Source organism: Anopheles ziemanni, chromosome 3 (assembly GCF_943734765.1).
Source record: "Anopheles ziemanni chromosome 3, idAnoZiCoDA_A2_x.2, whole genome shotgun sequence".
NCBI classification, from domain to species: Eukaryota; Metazoa; Arthropoda; class Insecta; order Diptera; family Culicidae; genus Anopheles; species Anopheles ziemanni.
In genome coordinates, this window is record NC_080706.1 from 45,320,673 (window position 1) to 45,338,473 (window position 17,801).

Genomic DNA, 17,801 nt, shown 5'->3' on the forward strand with positions numbered 1-17,801 from the left:
GTCCATGGGCACCAAAATATGATCACTGTTTCGTTGGGAGTGTGTGTGTTCGAATGAAGCTGTTTTGCAATTAGACTTCCTTATCTCGGCGTCCGGTTCTTGGCAATGAAAATGGTGCAAGTGTTTGTAGGGGTCAGCATTGTCGGTACAGATAAAATGATTTTGTTCAGATCTTATCGGCTTGGTCCTTCGCTTCAATCAGCTTGAAAAAAAAAATCTAAATAACCTTCAACACGGTTTGAATCAAACAAGCACACACTGGATGTGCCCATAGGTTGGTTTGTCTCTTTGATTAAAAAAAAACGATAACGATAATTTTGCTTTTATCAGCAACCATGAATCATTAGATGGCGCGTGGCTGCGAAAAAAAACGTTGGAATACAAATATGACTATCTTGGGATGCATTATCATCCAGCAACACGACGATTCGAATAATTTTAAATCTGATATCTTATCAATCCGCATTCATACATACACTATGGAAAAGTTCAACTCGAATTCGAATTTAAAACTACACACATTGGTACGCCAAGTATTAGCCCCCTAGCAGCCACAAGCTACTACAGTTATCTTTTAAACAAACCAGTTGCATTGACAGTAAAATGGTTGTTTTCTCAAATATTGCTTAACCAGTTCATGTTAAACCAGAATTATAAAAAGTATCATTATATTTAAAATAGCATGAACCCGCATAACAAATTCTTTCAATTGACATAACCAAGGTACAACGTAACGTTTCCTACCGACATAATACTCAAAATTAAATGCTAATGCTTCAGTTTGTACTATGCTAAATTATCAAAATTGTACTTGTTCTGTAGTTTGCGGCGAACCAGGAGTCCCTTGATCAGCCGCTTCCAGTTACCATACACCCGTTTTTCCTTTTTTTCCAGCTCCCGGCGCTCCTCCTGCTCCATCTCCTTGTACCACTCTTCAACTACCTTTTCGGCAAACTCCTGACAGACGACAAATCCATCATACACTGGGACCATACGCATCTTCGCCATATCGAAACCAGTGAGGGCTGGCGCACAGTCTATTTGCAGCCGTTTGCAAACCTTGTTCAGTCCCGGCACTTTAAAGAGTCAAAGAAGGAAAATCAAAGTAAGACAGGCAAAGGTTTTCCCAGCAAAGAAAAATAAATTTTGATAAAATGATACGCACATTTCAAATGGACCGTTCCCTTGGGTAGCATTTTTTCTGTAAACAGCTCCACATTACCGTACTCGTTGCGAGGCACGAGGCCATTCTCCGCAGTAGGTGGATCGTACTCATCCGTTTGCCACAGACCAAATAAGTCGCATGGCTGGTTTTTTAACCAGTTGTTAGTTGGCCGATCGTACTTCCAACACTTGACCACCTTATAAGCCGTCTCAAACGGCCGCACGACGCGTCCCTGCTTGTACCACTTTTCGCGTGTCTGCAGTGTGAAGACGCACTCGCGTGGATAGATGGCCTCGCCACGAATAAAGCCTAGGCTCGGGGGTTCCGCCGGGTAGAGGGCTTCAAATTTCAACAAGTGACGTCGTAACGCATAGAGCGGATGATTCTTTAGCTCACCGATCGTCTTCGGAAGCGGTTTGTCTGCGTCCAGTTTGTTCAGTTCCTTATCCTCCAGCAGGTCCCGGTTGGTTTTGGCGCCCACGAACGGCGCAAGGACTTTATCCAGCCATGCGTGCTCGACACGCAGCATCCGGCAGGCAGTGTTCCAATTTTGAACATACCGAGCGGTTATATCTTTGATAATACCTTCATTATCCCAAGCAAACACGTACGATATCGGGCTGGTTGCATTTCGCTGAAAAAAAATTAGTTTGATCAATCGAAGCATGAAATTATTATATCGGCTCTCAATGTTCTTACCACGATATAGTCAACACAATCGGCACGTCCACTTGTTAAGTCGAAAGTAATCCATCGTTTTGACTTTTCACAGTAGAACTCGATCCAAAGGTCCGTTTTGTCGCCTCCGACTTGACGTGCTCCCGCCGTACCGCCTCGTTTGACCGCGGGAGATTTTTTGCCCTTCGACGCCGTGGGCCTTTTTTTCGTGTGTTTCGAAGATGCCTTTGGTAGCTCGAAGTCACTATCGGCCTCCAAATCATCCGAAGATGAATTGAATTGCTTTTTCTTCCCTGCCCGTTTTGTTTTAACCTTTCCGGCCAGAGGTTCGTGGTTCTTTTTAGTGGTCACTTTCCGCTTTTGTTTAGCTGACTCGCCCTCAGAGGATGAATCATATGATACTTTTCGATCGATTGATTTGTTCGCTACATGCAGTGGCTTCTCTTCTGCCTTAACCTGCGGTTTCGTAACCTGCGGTGGTTCGCCTGCGACATCAAGATAAGTAGGCACTACTTTTTGTTCAATCGATTTATTTACGGGTGTGAGAACGACTGTTGGTACTTTCCCGTTATTGATTAATGGAGCAGCATCTTCTTCTCCACCGGGTTTTCCTTTACCCCTAGCCGCTCTCATTTTCTTAGACTTGGAACCTTTCGAAACGAAGGCATCGTCGTCCGAAGGTGTACTAGGTCGGGCTGTTTGTCGTTTGACTATTACTTCCTTCGCACTATCGAGTTTTAGTTTAGTTTCTTTTTGCTCCTTTGCCTGATTCCGGGTACTTGATCGCACCGCTGGGCAACTCTCAGTTGTCAGCGTTGTCACGACGAGGTCTGTCGGTTCGGTTTGAAGCGTGAAAAGTTTCCTCTTTCTCATTTCAATCCCTTTAGTTTTTCCAACACCAACAGAGTTAGATGAGCCCGAAGTGTTTGATTTTCGCTTGGTGAAAGGAGAAGTCCCGGGAGAAGTTACCGGGATAGCAGATGCACTGCTGGATCGCAATGAACGTCTAAGTGGTATTACGTTTAACGCAGTTTCCAAGGGAACATCATCTGCACCGTCCAGCTGTGGAATGTTCAGCGTAGCTAGCGCCCTTCGTGTGGTTCTACGAGTTGCCACCTTTTGGGTCGTACTTTTCAATGGTTCCTTAGATGTATTTTCTTTTGTAGGTGTAGTTTTACAGACAGACTGTTCCACATCTAAATTCTCAGGTTTGGATTTTTCCACGCAATCCTTTTTTTGTTTTTGAGCACTTCCCAACGGACGCTCACTTTGAGTTCCGTTCGGAAGACGTTTTGCGGTGTTCTCTTTAATCTGACGCTCGCTCATTGGGCAGAGGTCGTTCATAGCTGGCCGCTTATATGGCACACTGGCGGAAAGCACGATACGAGCCTGAGCACCGGCCAAACGTAAGCATGCCAGAAACAGTAATATATAATCTCGACGACAGTTTACCTTGCGGGTATAGAGAGCCAGTGATAGGTTGAACGCAAGGCTACATCCATTTCTTTTTCCCAGATAATCGTTCGACAGGAGCATGAACTCCGCCCTAAACCAATCGGCTAAGCTTTGTACTTTTTTCTCGTCCCACTTGGTGCTAGCGACGGAAACTTTTTCTTGCATGATGGAAATTAAAAATCCTTTTATAGAACTACCGCCGATGATGCGATTCAACTCACGCCCGATAGCAATGGCTGCCAGAACACTGCTTTTGTGGTAGTTCAGCTGGTTCGCTCGTTTTACCTTGTTAATTTGCCTTTTAATATACAATTCCATTTCCAGCTCTTCCCTACGCTTTCTCCTGCTTTGCGCAGTGTCCATTTCGATGGTAACATCCTTCGGTTTTGACTCACTTTCTGGTTTTCTCTCAGCACCTTCCTCCGTTTGAACTTCTTCCCATTCCGAGTCAGAGCTGGCGTTTGACTGTACTTTAAGGGGTGAAGCTCCTGCATCCGTTTCGCCAAGAGCCAATAAATTGGACACGCTTTCCTTGTGATGTTTGGCCGTTAGCGCTGCGCCGTCCCCCAATGATTCCGTATTAACATGCTCGGCCTCTTTTTGTTGGTAGTTTTTCAGAAATCGCTTCGCCTCCTCCACCTTCGCCGTGAACTGGTCGAGATTGTGAAAATTCATGAATTCACCAGACTGCTGGTTGATATGGCTGATCAGTTTGTCAGCGGCCTGCTTCGGTATCGATGCAGGTAAAAATTCCTCACCAGTTCGTCCGCTTCTCGGTTCCGGATCTTCCCCGTCGGAGCTATCCGAAAGGCGCATACCGGCGTTTACGTCGAACTGTGGTGGACCGGAACCACTGGTTGACTGGGTCTTATCGTGCTTATTGAAGAAGGTCGAGCCAAGATCCAACTTTTCCGGATCAACTAAGTGGTCGTCGCCACTACTATCGGAATCTTCCGCTCTACTTTGGCTTCCAACCGCTCCACCCTTCCGTTGGTATTGACATTTTTGCAGGATATCGGAAACGCTACTATTTAGTGGTGGCCTCGCTGGTGCTATCTCTTTGAGCAAATCCTTCTTATACTGTTGATATAGCCGATCGCGCAGTCCAGGTGAAAGACGTTTCCTTTTGCCACCCGCTGCTGGTTTGGGAGAAGTCTTTGAAGCTGGCCTAAAAGGACAAAAGGAACATCCATGTTGGGATGATAAAGCATTCGTATCGTATCGAAGTAACCACAAACCTTTTCCGCGCCGTCGACTGTTTGCCCTTTTTCTTCTTGCTGCTTTCTTCAAACTCCTCTAGATCGCTACCATCCTCCGAAAGGGAGTCTTCATCGTCCTCCTCGGTATCGGAGCTGCTTTCGGCCTTGAACTTTTTGGCCCCCTGTTTTTTCTTCGTATCCTTTGTCGGTACCCACTCATCTTCTTCACTCGCCGAAAAATCGGATCCCTCGTCACTTTCAGTAAAATTTTCCTCCTCGTCGCTCATATTGATCGCGGAAATTGGTGGTCAACGAACCACCGCACACGAGTACTCGAACAAACATGAATTTACGCGACGCAACGTTTGCCCGCCAAAGTTTGACAAATGCATTTGTGCTGCTTCCATGGAAGTTTGATTGAAAAGTAGCAGTTCCTAGCCGCCTCTCCAATTTGATGATGCTGCGATTGCACATGTACGACTACTCCGATAACATTTTTTCAGCTAATAAGTTTCAAATAATCAGCTCAAGTTTCAGTTTTAAACTTTAGGACATAAAAATAAACTTTTGGTCAACGGTTCCCTGCAGTCTCGCGGGGTGAAGCCTGGTGCGAACACGGTTGAACATGATCCTACCTACCTGTAAGTACCTTGAACGATTGTCAACAGTACACAATTCGTGCGTCAAAAACACTGAGGTCTTCAGTTTGCATTCGCATCTCGCTTCGTTCGCGAGAAGGCGTAATTGTTCGCGAGAAGTTTGTGTTTACCACAATAGATGAGGATAGTTTTCTGGTTTTGCGATGCTTCCGTTTTTCTTACAATAGTCTAAAGATGCAGCCTGTGTCTAGAAGGCGTCCTCGAAGAAGTGTATTTGCTGTGTATTTCATAAATTTCTAGAAAGAGCAGCATCTTCGGTGGAAAACGGACTGTGACGAAAAAAACAAAAAATAAACACCACCAGCTCGATCGTAGACACGCAAAAAAGTGTTTGAATACGCTAACCTTTGCCACAAACAACAACGGTAAGTGGCGGGTCCGAAGTGTAAATATTGTTTATACAATATCGCAGCACGTTGTACTCTCGTACCGGTCTCTAATTATAAAAGCCCAGTAGTGGCCCAGTGAGCTGTGTTTTCAGTGTTGTTTATCCAATGCCCCTTTCAGAAATATCCAACCTGCAGATGGTGCTGGTGTATCGAATCGTTATGAATTTATCTGTGGTATCACTTTCGCATTTCCATCGCGTACCCGCTTGCCAAACCTAACGCATTACCACACCGAAGCCACCCCTAGCGACCATGTATGCCACAATGGGGTGCTTCGATGAATTGGTACAACTTTGCATAACCGGATTTTTGGCTTGGCGTTTGGTAATGGTGAGCACTGGTAAAACAATACTTCCACTGAGATTAAGCAACGGATGTGGAAGGCAGAAGCTGTTTCGTACGCCCCGCGTCCTCGCCGACGGTTTTGGTTCCGCATTCTTGCTGGTTCATTAGCTTCCGCCCGCATGTTGACGTTACCGCGAAAGCCGGGAACCAGATAAGATAAACAATTGCTTCTGTGATATATCGTGCATCTGATACCTGCGGGGTGTGAGAAAATTTTGCACCTTGAAAACCATTCCATGGTTCCAGTGAACAAAGAAACTCACATCAGTTCGTTCCCTCTGCGGCTAGACTGTTCATACATGTTTGCGTTGTTTTTCGATAACTCTGAAGCCGTAGCTGCAACGAACAAAATCTAGACATCGCAGTAGCAAAAGATATGGAAAGAACGTTTGAAATGAAATTTTCATCAGTCAACATCGTAAGAATACGTCGTAGGTTTCGTGTTATAAACGAACCGGGCAAAGGATAACACCTGCTGCAGCGGCAACATCAGCTGCCTTTTGACCAGTCTTATTTACGGCAACCCACAAACAACTGATGCGTGGAAAATCATCCTCATCATGGTGCGGCGTTTGACCATCAGTCGGAAAAAAAACTTTCACGCACCTTGATCATAGGTACTGCAACTTGCTTGGTTTGAGCGTCCTAACTTAAACGATAAGGGAGTAGTTCGAATTATAACAAATTGGGAAATGTTGAACGTGAGCATCTCTGATCACAAACGGATTGTTATCGATATATTGTCTTTTTTTTCTCCTAGACGGAATATTACGTTATGTTTTATTTAGCATACTAGTGGCACACAAAATGTTCATGATGAAGGTTTGCTAACGATATAGTATGCTTCTCTAAAACAAGTTCATATAGCATTGAACCTATGTCACGTATTGCATAATGGCAAGCCGGTTCAGTCGAAACCGTACCGAACCGAATCCAACGCCGGCAACGTGATCGTCGCTTCCAGTATACACTACCGTTTGCTGGCCAGTCAAGGTTACTGGTTGATAAATTTACAGCTGCTTGATCCTCGGGCTACCTGTGGTTATCCGGGCATAGCCTACCCTTCGGCTCCAATGGCAGCACTTCAATCACCATCTGTAGGCGAAAGAGGTAGTGAAGAGGGCAGACGTAGGTAATCGGTAGCCGGTAAAACTCTCACGCTCCGACGAGTTGATGCAAGACGACGACGACGACGACGACCAGCGAAAAGAAAAGTTGTACGGCGGAACGTGCGAATTGCAACTAAACCAACCATCTCGGCTTACTGCCTACGGAGTAGCCAATTCGGTGATCCATGTGTAGTTTTCGTTTTTGCGATGCTACCACAACCGGTGGGGACGTCTTTACTGTCGCCGGCGTGTTTTGTCTTGGACACGGAAGCGAAAGTGTTGCCCTAAAATGCGACGCGAGGCAGCATAATCGGTTGGCCCACTGCCATGGTTTTACGCTGGCGTTTGGGATGCGATTGGCGATGGACGACTGCAACTGGTTGATGGGGATTGTTATTTATAATCGGAAAATGCTTCCCATCCTAGAGGTACACAGACCCGCTGGTACAGCCGTTGGGAACGAAGAGACTACGTGAACTTTAAGTCTGTAGAGAAGTTGCTTGGTTAAAAGGGAAAGAAGCGCGCTGTTGGACCTGGCTAACGTTGGGCACGCAACCTTTGCTACATCTGTATTTAAGCATAATGAATAATTGATGATCAACTCTGCCTGGAACCATAATAATATGACTAACCACACGTATTTCTACGAAATATTGGTTACAATTCCATGAAACAGGTTCTCCAATGAGTATGCATACATCGTAGTTTGTGTAATTTTAATTGAAGCTTTTGTATGAACAGTCGTGCATTTTATATTACTTATGTACTACTTAATAAAGGCACTTATATTCTGTTTTTAGATTGGTCTATAGATATGGGATATATCCCATGACTAGTCACTAATCTCATCGCACTATAATAAACCAAAAAGAATGAAACGAATGCCACACACCTAGTTCCGATAAAGAAGTCGTGCGCAGAAAAATAATCTTTTATATGCTGGGAAAGAAATGGTTTCGCAATTATGGAAAAAAAATCACAGGAAAAATGCGATGAAAATATACCCCTATCGGCGAAAAGAGTGATAGTGATCGAAAAAAACATATTCAACCCACATAAACACATTATTCTATCTGCGATGAAATTTAATCGACAACGTAATTGGGATTAAATATCAGTATTTTGAATTTTATATTTTTGTTTGACATATCCCCAAAATATGAAAACTATATTTAACATGAAATCAAAATTTCTAAATATTAATGTACGTTATAACTCCTAGCGAACTCCTTTTGCCAATTATTTCTTGATGTTAATTAAGATTCCACAGTGTGTTCCTCAGTACTTCATTGTGTTCCATTTGTTTACTTTAAATATAGCTCAATTCGAGAGTCGTATCAAGCAATCAACATTAAAAAAGGACCCTGTGAACGACGGTTCTCAGCGGGGTTCAGCTGCATGGGAAGATGTGTCAGCGAGCAATGCTGATGCTTCCGGAGATTGCCAGAACATCTACAAAAAATAGAACCACGACGAAGACGGTAGAGATTTTTCCTTTTGCACGAGCTGTAGAGTTAGAAGTCGAAGCAACATCATCAACAAAAGCAGTACCTCAACGGAAACGGGCGGCACACGTTTGCTTGCATTCGTCCGTCCATGACCAGATACGATCGATACGGTTTATCGACGGAGCAGCAGGAGAAACAACCACCCGCAGGACAGCAAGTAGATGCGCAAGACTCGACGGTGGTGACCTACGGGACGATGACTGACGATGAGTCCCTTCTGCTGGAGCGCGCGAATGCCGAGCGCGAGGAGATCTTCTTGCGCTACGAACAACGCGGCTGCAAAGCAACCGATGACAGCTGGCAAGATCCCGACGAGCTGCTGGTTTACGCACAGACCGACCGGTACGGATTCCTACATCAGGTAGCAGCAACGTCCGAGGACAGAGAGGAACACGACAAGCTGCTGAAGCTCGAGATGGCGCGGGTCAAGAAGTGGGTCAAGATGAACAAAAACTGGGACAGCGCGGCCACCAAAGAAAATCTTAGGCGGCGCGTGATGAAGGGCATTCCCGATCGGATGCGGTCGGCCATTTGGCGCAAACTGCTCGACCTCGACCGGTTGATGCTGGAGAACGCCGGGGTGTACGAGCGGATGTTGCGCATTGCCCGGAACCGCAGTCCAGACATTCGGCAGATCGATTTCGACGTTAATCGGCAGTTTCGGAACAACATTTTCTACCGCGAGCGGTACAGTGTGAAGCAGCAAAGTTTATTCCGGGTACTGGCGGCGTACAGTATGTATAACACCGAGATAGGCTACTGCCAGGGCATGTCGACCGTGGCCGCCGTGCTACTGATGTACTTCGACGAGGAGGACACGTTCTGGGCGCTGGAGACGCTGATGATCAACGCCCGGTATGCGATGCACGGCCTGTACATCGTGGGCTTTCCCAAATTGATGCGGTTTTTGGCGCATCATGACAAAATACTCACCAAGTGTCTGCCAAAACTGAAGAAACACCTCGACAAGCACGAGGTTCATTCCGTACTATATTCGCTGAAGTGGTTTTTTGTTATTTTTATCGAGCGGGTATGATATTATTACAGCAGCAAAGTCAAAGGCATTTTTATTAACATTATCATCTACTTTGTCTCGCCTCCTTAGATACCATTTAGCTTATGTTTACGAGTATGGGACATTTACATGATGTTTGGGGAACGCGTACTTACAGCAATGTCGTTTACAATATTAAAAATGCATCGCGGGAAACTTTTGCGAATGAAAGATATGGATCAAATAACCGATTTCCTTATGGTAAGAGAAGGATATGGTGGAAAACAATACCGTTTTATTTTTAAATCGATCGCTTTTTGTCTTTTCCCAGACGTCGCTGCACAAACAGTTCGGCTACAGTGACGACACTGTGATAAAAACCCTCCAATCCTCGATGGACGAGCTAAAGAGAATGAAACTACTCAATCTACCACCGGCCGTTGCCACCGAACTGCCAATGAAACCACGCGGTCAGCCGCATGAACCATCGATGAGGGCAAAGGTAAGGTCATTCGCACCCTTCTCCAACCTCGACGATTACACAAGTGGCCGGTTTTTTTTTGTTTCAGATTGGCCATCGGGATGAACAGTTTTCGGATCGGGAAATGGTGTTGAAGGAGACGGTACTGTACCGCAGCGAGTCGAAGAATGACGACGATGAAGAACAGTACCAAAATGGGGACGTGCGGGGTAATGGTAATGGAACAGCGGTACATGAGGAAGAGGACGATGAGCGGACCGAAAAGGATTACGATGATATTACCGAGGACACCGTAAGCCATCTCAACATAGGTAAGTAGCGAATGTTTTCAAACATATTCATTCTTCGCATGCATTGTGTTACTAAGCTGCTTTTGTTGAGGTTATGCTTTCATGTAGAAGCTTTTATTTGTTTTGTTTGTTTGCTAATGTTGCTTTAAATTTGATAACACTGCTTTGTATCTTACTTGTTACTAGTTATCGTGTAGCCGTTCAAATTGACGCTTAATTGATTAAAATATGAGGATTTTGTCCTTCGCCTTCACAAGACATGCGTAGCGCATAGTGGAGTTAACAAAATTATCAGTCTAATTTAGTTTTTCTAAATACAACTAAGTCAAAGACTATCACCGAAAAACATAGGATGAAACAAACTTGATTAGTTACGTGAATTTGAGTTCTGAAATCTAATTCCATTTTCCATATGTGTGTCTCGAGTCCATCGAGGTATTGGATTTCAATTATGGGTCCCTAGTATATGATGGTGATAAACAAGCTGTTCGCAATGATGCAACGTTTACAGTACGATCTAACACTAATGAATATCCTTTTCCTCCCTGTTAACATCGTGCGGATGGTAAATTACTGTGTTCGGGTGGTGTGGCATTTTCAGGATTGCAAAGACTGCATAGACAATCGCGAATAGCTAAAGGTAATGGTCGTCTAACTGCAACCTCTAACCATCGTGTGATGCGATGCGGCCCGGATCTGTTTCACTATTGTGACTATATTATTTCTCTTTTTATATTTCTTTCGTTTCTTATAATTTGGTGTTATCTATCATCTGAACTGAAACCACTTCGATTATCCACTTGGGTTATGTATTGGGTGGGGGCAACGTCAACGCATTCTGGACCACCGACCAGGCGTGAGTACCGGTTCCCTGAGGACGATCCAGAGCTTCACTACATTCGATACGGGGACGTCGCTGGGCACCAGTTTGAATTCTCTCGTCATCATCGATACGCTTGATGACTATTGTGATAACGAAGCTATCATTCAAGAAAGTACTCGGTTGTAATAAGAAGCAAGCAAACGGTCGCTTTTCCGAGCAAGCAAATACTCAAATAAACCTACCCAAGTAGGAAACTTATGCACTCCTACTTTTAACTCCTAGCAAAAACTGTGTATCGTAGTAGTCATAGACGTTTAGTTCATGTAGTTTTACAATGCAATTGAACCATTCAGTTTGGACCGGTCGTCGTTAGAGGAAGCTAAATTTCTAGTTTCAGAAAAAACAAATTTTTTTTTTTAAATTGTTTTAAAAAAAACCAAGTATAATCAACAGTTCTGTTGGTTTGAAGTAAAAAAAAATTGAAGTAGTAAGTTCAACACTGAAGATGCATCGATTCCTGAGGGCATCAATCGAAAACTTGGGCTTAGCGATGAAAAAACGCCCATTGTCGTCGCATACGTCGAGGTATCAGGGCAATGGAACTGCAACAAGCGGACCCTGCAAACAGAAGATATGCGAAGATAGGGCGAGAGATCTTGGCATCTTTGAGTCCTCTCCGGACAGCGGAAGGCTGAAGGTGGCCAGCCCTTTAATGTGGCGTCCCTGTCCGGAGCCACCGAAGCCGCGCGAGTTTAGCTGCGACGATGCTGGACTGGTACCGATAATGCGCCGGAAGCGTGATCCGGTGCTGAAGAAGATGAGTTGCACCAGTCCGGCACCCAGCGTCGAAGCACCGGAGTGTATCAAAATTAAGGAGGATCTATGTCTCCGCGTGCAGGTTCCCGGTTGCGGCAAGGTACGGTTTCCGCCAAAGTGTGAGGCGCCGCTAGCAGTGCGTGACTGTGCGAAGGCAGAAGCACCGGTCTCTTCTTTCTCGGAGGGTTACAAGAATCCGTTCCCGGCGCTCCCAATTTCGGAATGTCTTTGTTATGACTCGACTAGAGTATGCTAGTTGGGAAAACTAGATCGGACGTGCATTTGTCGATAATAAATTTTACATAAACCTGTACATGTGTTGAAGTACTTTGTTGTTAGAATAGATAAAATGTAAACGATCTTTTCATGTGTATGTTACTACAAAACGAATTTACTTAAAATTTTATTACGTGTGTGGTACATTTTTACAATGTATTTTTAATGTAGCACTTGAATGTTGAACTTCCGTTGTACGAAAATGAAATTATTTTTTAGGTTAAGATGTTTTACAAGCATGGACACAATAAATTTATTTCGTTTGCATTTTGTTAGAGGATTGATTCCAATATGCGTTTTTTCTGCTTTTCGACTCGTTCCAAACGTTTTGAATTTAGATGTTTAACACGTTAAGCGCTACGCGCAAATTACACTGCTTTCCGTTCTGCCAGCGATTCGTAGAATTGCCGGCCTACCAAACGGGCTCTGTGGGTCCGAGCAGACCGACGCCGGCTTACGGGAAAGAACGCTGTCGGCCCTTCGGGACCGACGTAGCGCTTAACGTGTTAAATACAATAAACACAATAATTAAGGCCAATAAACACAAACTAACGTGTGATACTAACATTTCTCACAGTATCCGATACGGACGGGGGAAGTATCACGAAGCAATCCCTAACCGGTACATCCGTGACCTCAACAAACGATATTAGCCTAACGTCGTACGATCGTACCTGTGATATATTCCGTCTGCAATCACATCAAAGCAGTGGCCGGGAGTTGCCAGTAGCAACGTCCGCCGTCTTGCTGCTTGACCAGTTGGCCGCTCAACTGTCGGATGAAGAACTGTCTTCATATGGAGCGGCGGTAGAGCTGATACTCGACACGGAGGATCCCCGGCTGACCTCGTTTGGCAATGGAATTGCTAAGGATAATAATTCTTCATCCATTACCGAGGGTGAGCCACTGGAAAAAGAATGTTCCGAGCCGTCGCAAGAAGCAGAAGAAAAATTGTCCTCCTCGGTTCACGAGCGGGATGCTCGGAAAATGGCAGCGGTGAACGATGTTGAGAGACCTGTGGAGCACGGGAACGATGAAGAGGATGAGGATGAATTGACGGAAAAGCAGCTCTCGTTTTAAATTTCCATACGATCATATACACCACCCCCTGGCCACCATAAAACTGCCATTTTCATTCGAACTTGTCTTGTTTTTTAACTGACCAGTTGCAATGAGATAAAGGTGTATCGCGGTAAGATGTTTTGTACTGTAAAATGGCGTTTGGAAGTTTTCCTACTATACACAATGGAAATAAAGGTAATTTTAATCAACAATATGCGTGCGTTGGCTTAGTGTTGTTTATCGGATGTAAGCACATTTGGAAACAAGAATCAATTAAACAACAAATTTACAAACGCACTCGCACACAATAATTTATTAATCACTCATTAGCAAATTTAAAATATTGTTTTCCTTCTAGGAGGTTTGATTCGTCAGTGTTCTTTCGAGATCAATGTGCTCCAGAAGCTGATCCCAGTTGACCAGTTTGCCTGTCACGCGGTACGGCGTGAAATGGGTGACATCGTGTTTAATGTTGAGCGGCTGAATCGGTTTACTGGGGGCAGCCGCTGGATTAAGCATGGTGAGAAAGTCTTCCACGGAAAGTTGTCCTTTTTCATTTTGGGTAAGACTGGAAGAAAGTGGATGGAGGGTATTAAACATCTATACGAACAAATTTTAGCCATGCTGTACATACACTTGGAGCATTTTCTCGACCAACGCCCGGTCTAGTGGTATTTTGCAAGCTTTCACAATAGTGCACAGCCGATGAGGGGTAATCCACTGCGGTTCCGTCGGCTCGAGGTGGTAGATGTGCTCCTTCGTTCGCTCGAGATCGCTCCAAAGTGCCCGGTTTAGCTCGGCATGAATCGCCGAACGCACCAACTCTCGGTCGCACCGAGCCGGTTGCTCCGGTTCGGCAGAAAACAACCGGCAAAGGGTTACGATTTCCTGATCGACAATCTGGTCCCCGAGCAGTTCGATCAGCATCAACCGCAGCGCTTCGTACGTAACCGTGCTTACCGGACGCCCATCGATCTTGGTCTGCACAACGTTGGCCATGTGCTTGGCGACGTATTCCTTGTAGTGTGGACGTAGCGCGTCCCGCAGTTTCTGCACGATCTTACTCACGTTCGAGAGCGGAAACTCTTCGCAGTGTTGCTCCATGAAGTTGAGTGCATAGATGTCCGCATTCGTCACATGAAATTGATGATCCTGCAGCAGGACCACCGCACCGAGATAGAAATGTTGCGGGCCGTAGCAAGCCGGTCGCTCGGCCCCGAACGGATCCTGTCGCGGAAGACAAATTTTACGTCGCTTGATGAACTCGCCCCCGATGAAGCCGGAGTTGCGGATCGGAATTTCGTATACCGATATTGTGTCATCGCTTAGGTAGTAGCTGATCACAAAAAAGCGCTCGTTATTTTCCAGCACTTTCGAAACCATTCGCGCCCCAAACCGTAGGCTACAGCGATCGTAAGCAATGAACTTCCGGAAATCGATACGGGGTGGTTTAGGCTCCAGGGTCAAACAGTTACCCTCGGAGTCTTCGTGCGATCCCCAACCGTTGAAGGGTGGCAGCTCGCGCTCGGTACGTCGACAGCGTACAAACTGCTCCCGTGGCGCACTGTATCCGTAGAGCGGTGTGAAATCCTCCAGGCCGTACATTGTGCGATAGTAGTCTTCCGTGAATCGATCGCAGCCAGTCAACATTACCGTCCGACCGTACACATTAATCCTGGCTCCGATGCGCAGATCGGCATCACGATAGTAGTTCCCATCGGTTTTGCCGATTCCAACGCAATCGGTTAGATAGCGTCCACCCTTCAGTCCACCGCCGATGACATTCAGCACCGTTACTGGGGTGCTTTCGCCCATCGTAGGAAGATGGTCAAATGTTTTTGGCAAGCGGCTGCGCCGTAGAAACATGCCGTTCGAATCGCGACCCGAGTTGACCGGTAGCTTTTCCTTGATTTCGACCGTATCGTCACTGAGATGGTAGAGCACCTCCAGCTCATGAACGTCCCCGAAGACGCTCGCTCGGTCGTCCCAGACGCCCTTGAACCGCAGCACCTTGCGGTCGTACTGCAGAAACTTTCCCAGCGTATCGATCTTGTACGCTGGTAGCTTGGCCATTTTAGCGGAATCTTGCTGCTTGCGGAGTTCTGTTGCGGGGTCACTATAAAGCGAAAAAAATAATAAAATTTTTTTTTTTAATAAATGAAGCAAGTTTAACGCATTCTTACTACGTACATCGGTTGTTCGATAGATCCTGGTACCGAGACGCCCAACCTATTCAGGAATCGCCGAGTGAAGTCATCACACCCGGTGATTGTGTAAACACGATCGAACAGTTGCACCGTGTGGCTGATGTTCATGTCCAACAGGGAAGTGAACTCTCGATCGTACGGTGGGGGTCGTGGTATGCGCTGGCGCGTTACCAGGCAACCCTGGGGTATGCCAGAATTCAGTGTTCTTGGTTCGCTAACCTGCAGCGTGTCGTCCTCGAGATAATACAAGATGCGTACCTTTCGCACTTGGTAAGGCAAACGGTCAACCTCGGTGAGCGACTCCTGGAAGTAGCCGTAAAAGCACAGCACCTGGCGGTCATATTCTAGCCACGCCGGACGCGCCGGAGCATACTTCGGTGGGTACAGCGAGGGTAAGGTATACTCTGGGCAGTCGGTGGGGAGCAACGGTTTTCCACCGATACCGGGACGCTGCGCATCGACGAGAATGCACACTTGGTTTCGCTGATCGAAATGGTGGGATTTGTGAAACTTGGAACGACCAATCTGTAGGTAAAAGAATTTATTATATTGTATCTCGTAATTTTTATAAGGGTGATCGATGGCGTTGTAACAACTTACATCCGGAAACGTGTTTCCTGGTAAAAATGGCAATCCGGAGCAACGCAACATCTTGAAACGATAGCAAAATCTATCCGTTTAACAAAAAATCACCGAAATGAATATGTAAGTATGTTGAAATATGCCAATGGCGTTGTCTTTCCTTTTGCACAAATAAAACCTCAAATACCGTTGCCCTTAGTAACCCTGCCCTTAAAAACCTGGTATCTAGGTTGTTGAAGCAAAGGCATGCGTATTTAATGTAAACAAGAACTTGAGCATTGAATGCAATTCGTACAAGTACAGGCATGCTGACTAAAACATTAAGCGAAATGAAGAGACACAACATTCTTTGAGAACTTATTCCTCCGTATATTTCGTTCGTAATTGTAAAATAAAATCGTTTTACCTGATTGGTCTCTAACTGAAAACAATAAAATCGATAACTGTACATCACAATGCCTACAGCAGAGGAGAGTAGCTTTTCCCTGTGGCTACCTGAACCACTTGCGCCATGCTCACTTTGTTTCATCCGGTATCATTTCTATTAACACTACCGCCTATGCAAACTCATACCTAGCATCCCGCACCATATGACTGAGTGTCTTTGAATCGTTTTTTACACTCCAGGCTTCATCTTCCATGTTCGGTTGCATACGCGGCCCTATACACACTTCGTTGTGCTGCGACCTGGGGTCCTCGCCATCATTACGCTGCCTTTTTCTTCTTCAGTTTGCCGATGAGATTTTCGATCATATTCGCATCGACTAGACCAATAAACTTGTCAACCACCACTCCGTTGCGGAAGGCGAGTATTGCAGGCACCGCTTTCACCTCGAACGTTTGCACCAGCTCGGCATTATCGTCCACGTCCACGATCGCTAGGTCGATCTCTTCGGACGGTTCGAGTAGTTCGGTCATCTTCGGTGTGAGGATTTTGCACGGATCGCACCATTCGGCATGGAAGTTCACGATCACCGGATTATCGCTGTTGATGACCTGCGGGACAAGAGGGAAAGGGAACGGCATACGTGCCGGTTTGAAAGGATACCGAAACACATATCCGCCGGTATTGCTCTTTTGATCCCCGGCTTGCTTGTTTACCTTCTGGTCGAATTCATAATGGTCCTTAATGACGAAGCGCTTCGCTGCGACGGCCGAGAAGGAGAAGGTCTTGCGTATGATACGTTTGTCCAGAAGCGTATTGCGGAAGATACGAAGCATTGTTGTGTTATCTCTCTGCAGAGGAAGGTAACGAAATAAGAAAGGCGATAGTGATTATTTCTTTGGCACATGCGTTGTACAAACATCACACGGCTCCACGTTCGACATTGCTGTTATATTCATAATGCACCGATGCATTACATAAAATTAACTTTATGTCGCAATAGCCACCATGTGTGCCCTATCGTCCTTCGCACGGGCAAGGATTCGGGCTCTGGCACTCTAAATTTCTACGAGAACGCACCTTTTTTATTTACTATGTTTGCACTTTATTTTGTAAGTCGCAGACCTACGTTTGAAACCTAAGCCAATTGTGCGCTTGACACAATACAACAGAAAGGGAATCTTATCCACTATCTAACAAACACGGAGACGAAAATTATAACAAATGCACGATATAATGACTAAAGTTTGGGGTAAACCCAACCATTTATGCACGATGATAAATCGAGATGTTTCAGAAATGTTTTGCACTGCGTTTTTGACGTTTCACTACTTCCCTATCACACTATGCAAAATATGTATAAGCCCAACGACCAAAA

General features: G+C 45.4%; 5 protein-coding genes across 5 annotated transcripts; 2 read left to right on the forward strand and 3 right to left on the reverse strand.

Moving 5' to 3' along the window:
- Window positions 1-665: 665 nt before the first annotated feature.
- On the reverse strand, window positions 666-4,825 carry LOC131284853 (DNA repair protein complementing XP-C cells homolog). The gene is made up of 4 exons (XM_058313711.1): window positions 4,537-4,825; window positions 1,865-4,466; window positions 1,166-1,799; window positions 666-1,076 (listed from the first exon to the last, which is right to left on the reverse strand). Exons 1-4 carry the CDS (start codon window positions 4,782-4,784, stop codon window positions 787-789), a joined length of 3,774 nt encoding a protein of 1,257 aa, XP_058169694.1. The 5' UTR covers window positions 4,785-4,825; the 3' UTR covers window positions 666-786.
- A 3,500-nt stretch (window positions 4,826-8,325) lies between these two features.
- On the forward strand, window positions 8,326-13,267 carry LOC131286709 (USP6 N-terminal-like protein). Its single transcript, XM_058315698.1, has 5 exons — window positions 8,326-9,537; window positions 9,613-9,762; window positions 9,833-10,003; window positions 10,071-10,293; window positions 12,765-13,267. The coding sequence occupies exons 1-5, from the start codon at window positions 8,596-8,598 to the stop codon at window positions 13,265-13,267; spliced, it is 1,989 nt and encodes a 662-aa protein (XP_058171681.1). The 5' UTR covers window positions 8,326-8,595.
- Window positions 11,601-12,167, forward strand: LOC131286710 (uncharacterized). The gene has a single exon (XM_058315699.1). It carries the CDS (start codon window positions 11,601-11,603, stop codon window positions 12,165-12,167), a length of 567 nt encoding a protein of 188 aa, XP_058171682.1.
- Window positions 13,268-13,603: 336 nt separating the features above from the next.
- Window positions 13,604-16,107, reverse strand: LOC131288263 (EF-hand domain-containing family member C2). Its single transcript, XM_058317383.1, has 4 exons — window positions 16,057-16,107; window positions 15,440-15,981; window positions 13,884-15,365; window positions 13,604-13,817 (listed from the first exon to the last, which is right to left on the reverse strand). Exons 1-4 carry the CDS (start codon window positions 16,105-16,107, stop codon window positions 13,604-13,606), a joined length of 2,289 nt encoding a protein of 762 aa, XP_058173366.1.
- Window positions 16,108-16,383: 276 nt separating this feature from the next.
- LOC131287472 (thioredoxin, mitochondrial) lies at window positions 16,384-17,259 on the reverse strand. The gene is made up of 2 exons (XM_058316522.1): window positions 17,140-17,259; window positions 16,384-17,034 (listed from the first exon to the last, which is right to left on the reverse strand). The coding sequence occupies exons 1-2, from the start codon at window positions 17,257-17,259 to the stop codon at window positions 16,744-16,746; spliced, it is 411 nt and encodes a 136-aa protein (XP_058172505.1). The 3' UTR covers window positions 16,384-16,743.
- Between the last annotated feature and the right edge of the window lie 542 nt (window positions 17,260-17,801).

Bases quoted from the DNA above. Each gene is read 5' to 3' on its own strand.
- LOC131284853 (XM_058313711.1), bottom strand. From the start codon at position 4,784: ATGAGCGACGAGGAGGAAAATTTTACTGAAAGTGACGAGGGATCCGAT. The intron at 1,800-1,864 runs GTAAGAACATTG...ATTTTTTTTCAG, and splicing joins ATTGTGTTGACTATATCGTG to CGAAATGCAACCAGCCCGAT. The intron at 1,077-1,165 runs GTGCGTATCATT...GACTCTTTAAAG, and splicing joins GGGAACGGTCCATTTGAAAT to TGCCGGGACTGAACAAGGTT.
- LOC131286709 (XM_058315698.1), top strand. From the start codon at position 8,596: ATGACCAGATACGATCGATACGGTTTATCGACGGAGCAGCAGGAGAAA. The intron at 9,763-9,832 runs GTAAGAGAAGGA...GTCTTTTCCCAG, and splicing joins AAATAACCGATTTCCTTATG to ACGTCGCTGCACAAACAGTT. The intron at 10,294-12,764 runs GTAAGTAGCGAA...CATTTCTCACAG, and splicing joins CGTAAGCCATCTCAACATAG to TATCCGATACGGACGGGGGA.
- LOC131286710 (XM_058315699.1), top strand. From the start codon at position 11,601: ATGCATCGATTCCTGAGGGCATCAATCGAAAACTTGGGCTTAGCGATG.
- LOC131288263 (XM_058317383.1), bottom strand. From the start codon at position 16,107: ATGTTGCGTTGCTCCGGATTGCCATTTTTACCAGGAAACACGTTTCCG. The intron at 15,366-15,439 runs GTACGTAGTAAG...TTCGCTTTATAG, and splicing joins GGATCTATCGAACAACCGAT to TGACCCCGCAACAGAACTCC. The intron at 13,818-13,883 runs GTATGTACAGCA...ACTTTCTTCCAG, and splicing joins GTCGAGAAAATGCTCCAAGT to TCTTACCCAAAATGAAAAAG.
- LOC131287472 (XM_058316522.1), bottom strand. From the start codon at position 17,259: ATGCTTCGTATCTTCCGCAATACGCTTCTGGACAAACGTATCATACGC. The intron at 17,035-17,139 runs GTAAACAAGCAA...CTTGTCCCGCAG, and splicing joins ATTATGAATTCGACCAGAAG to GTCATCAACAGCGATAATCC.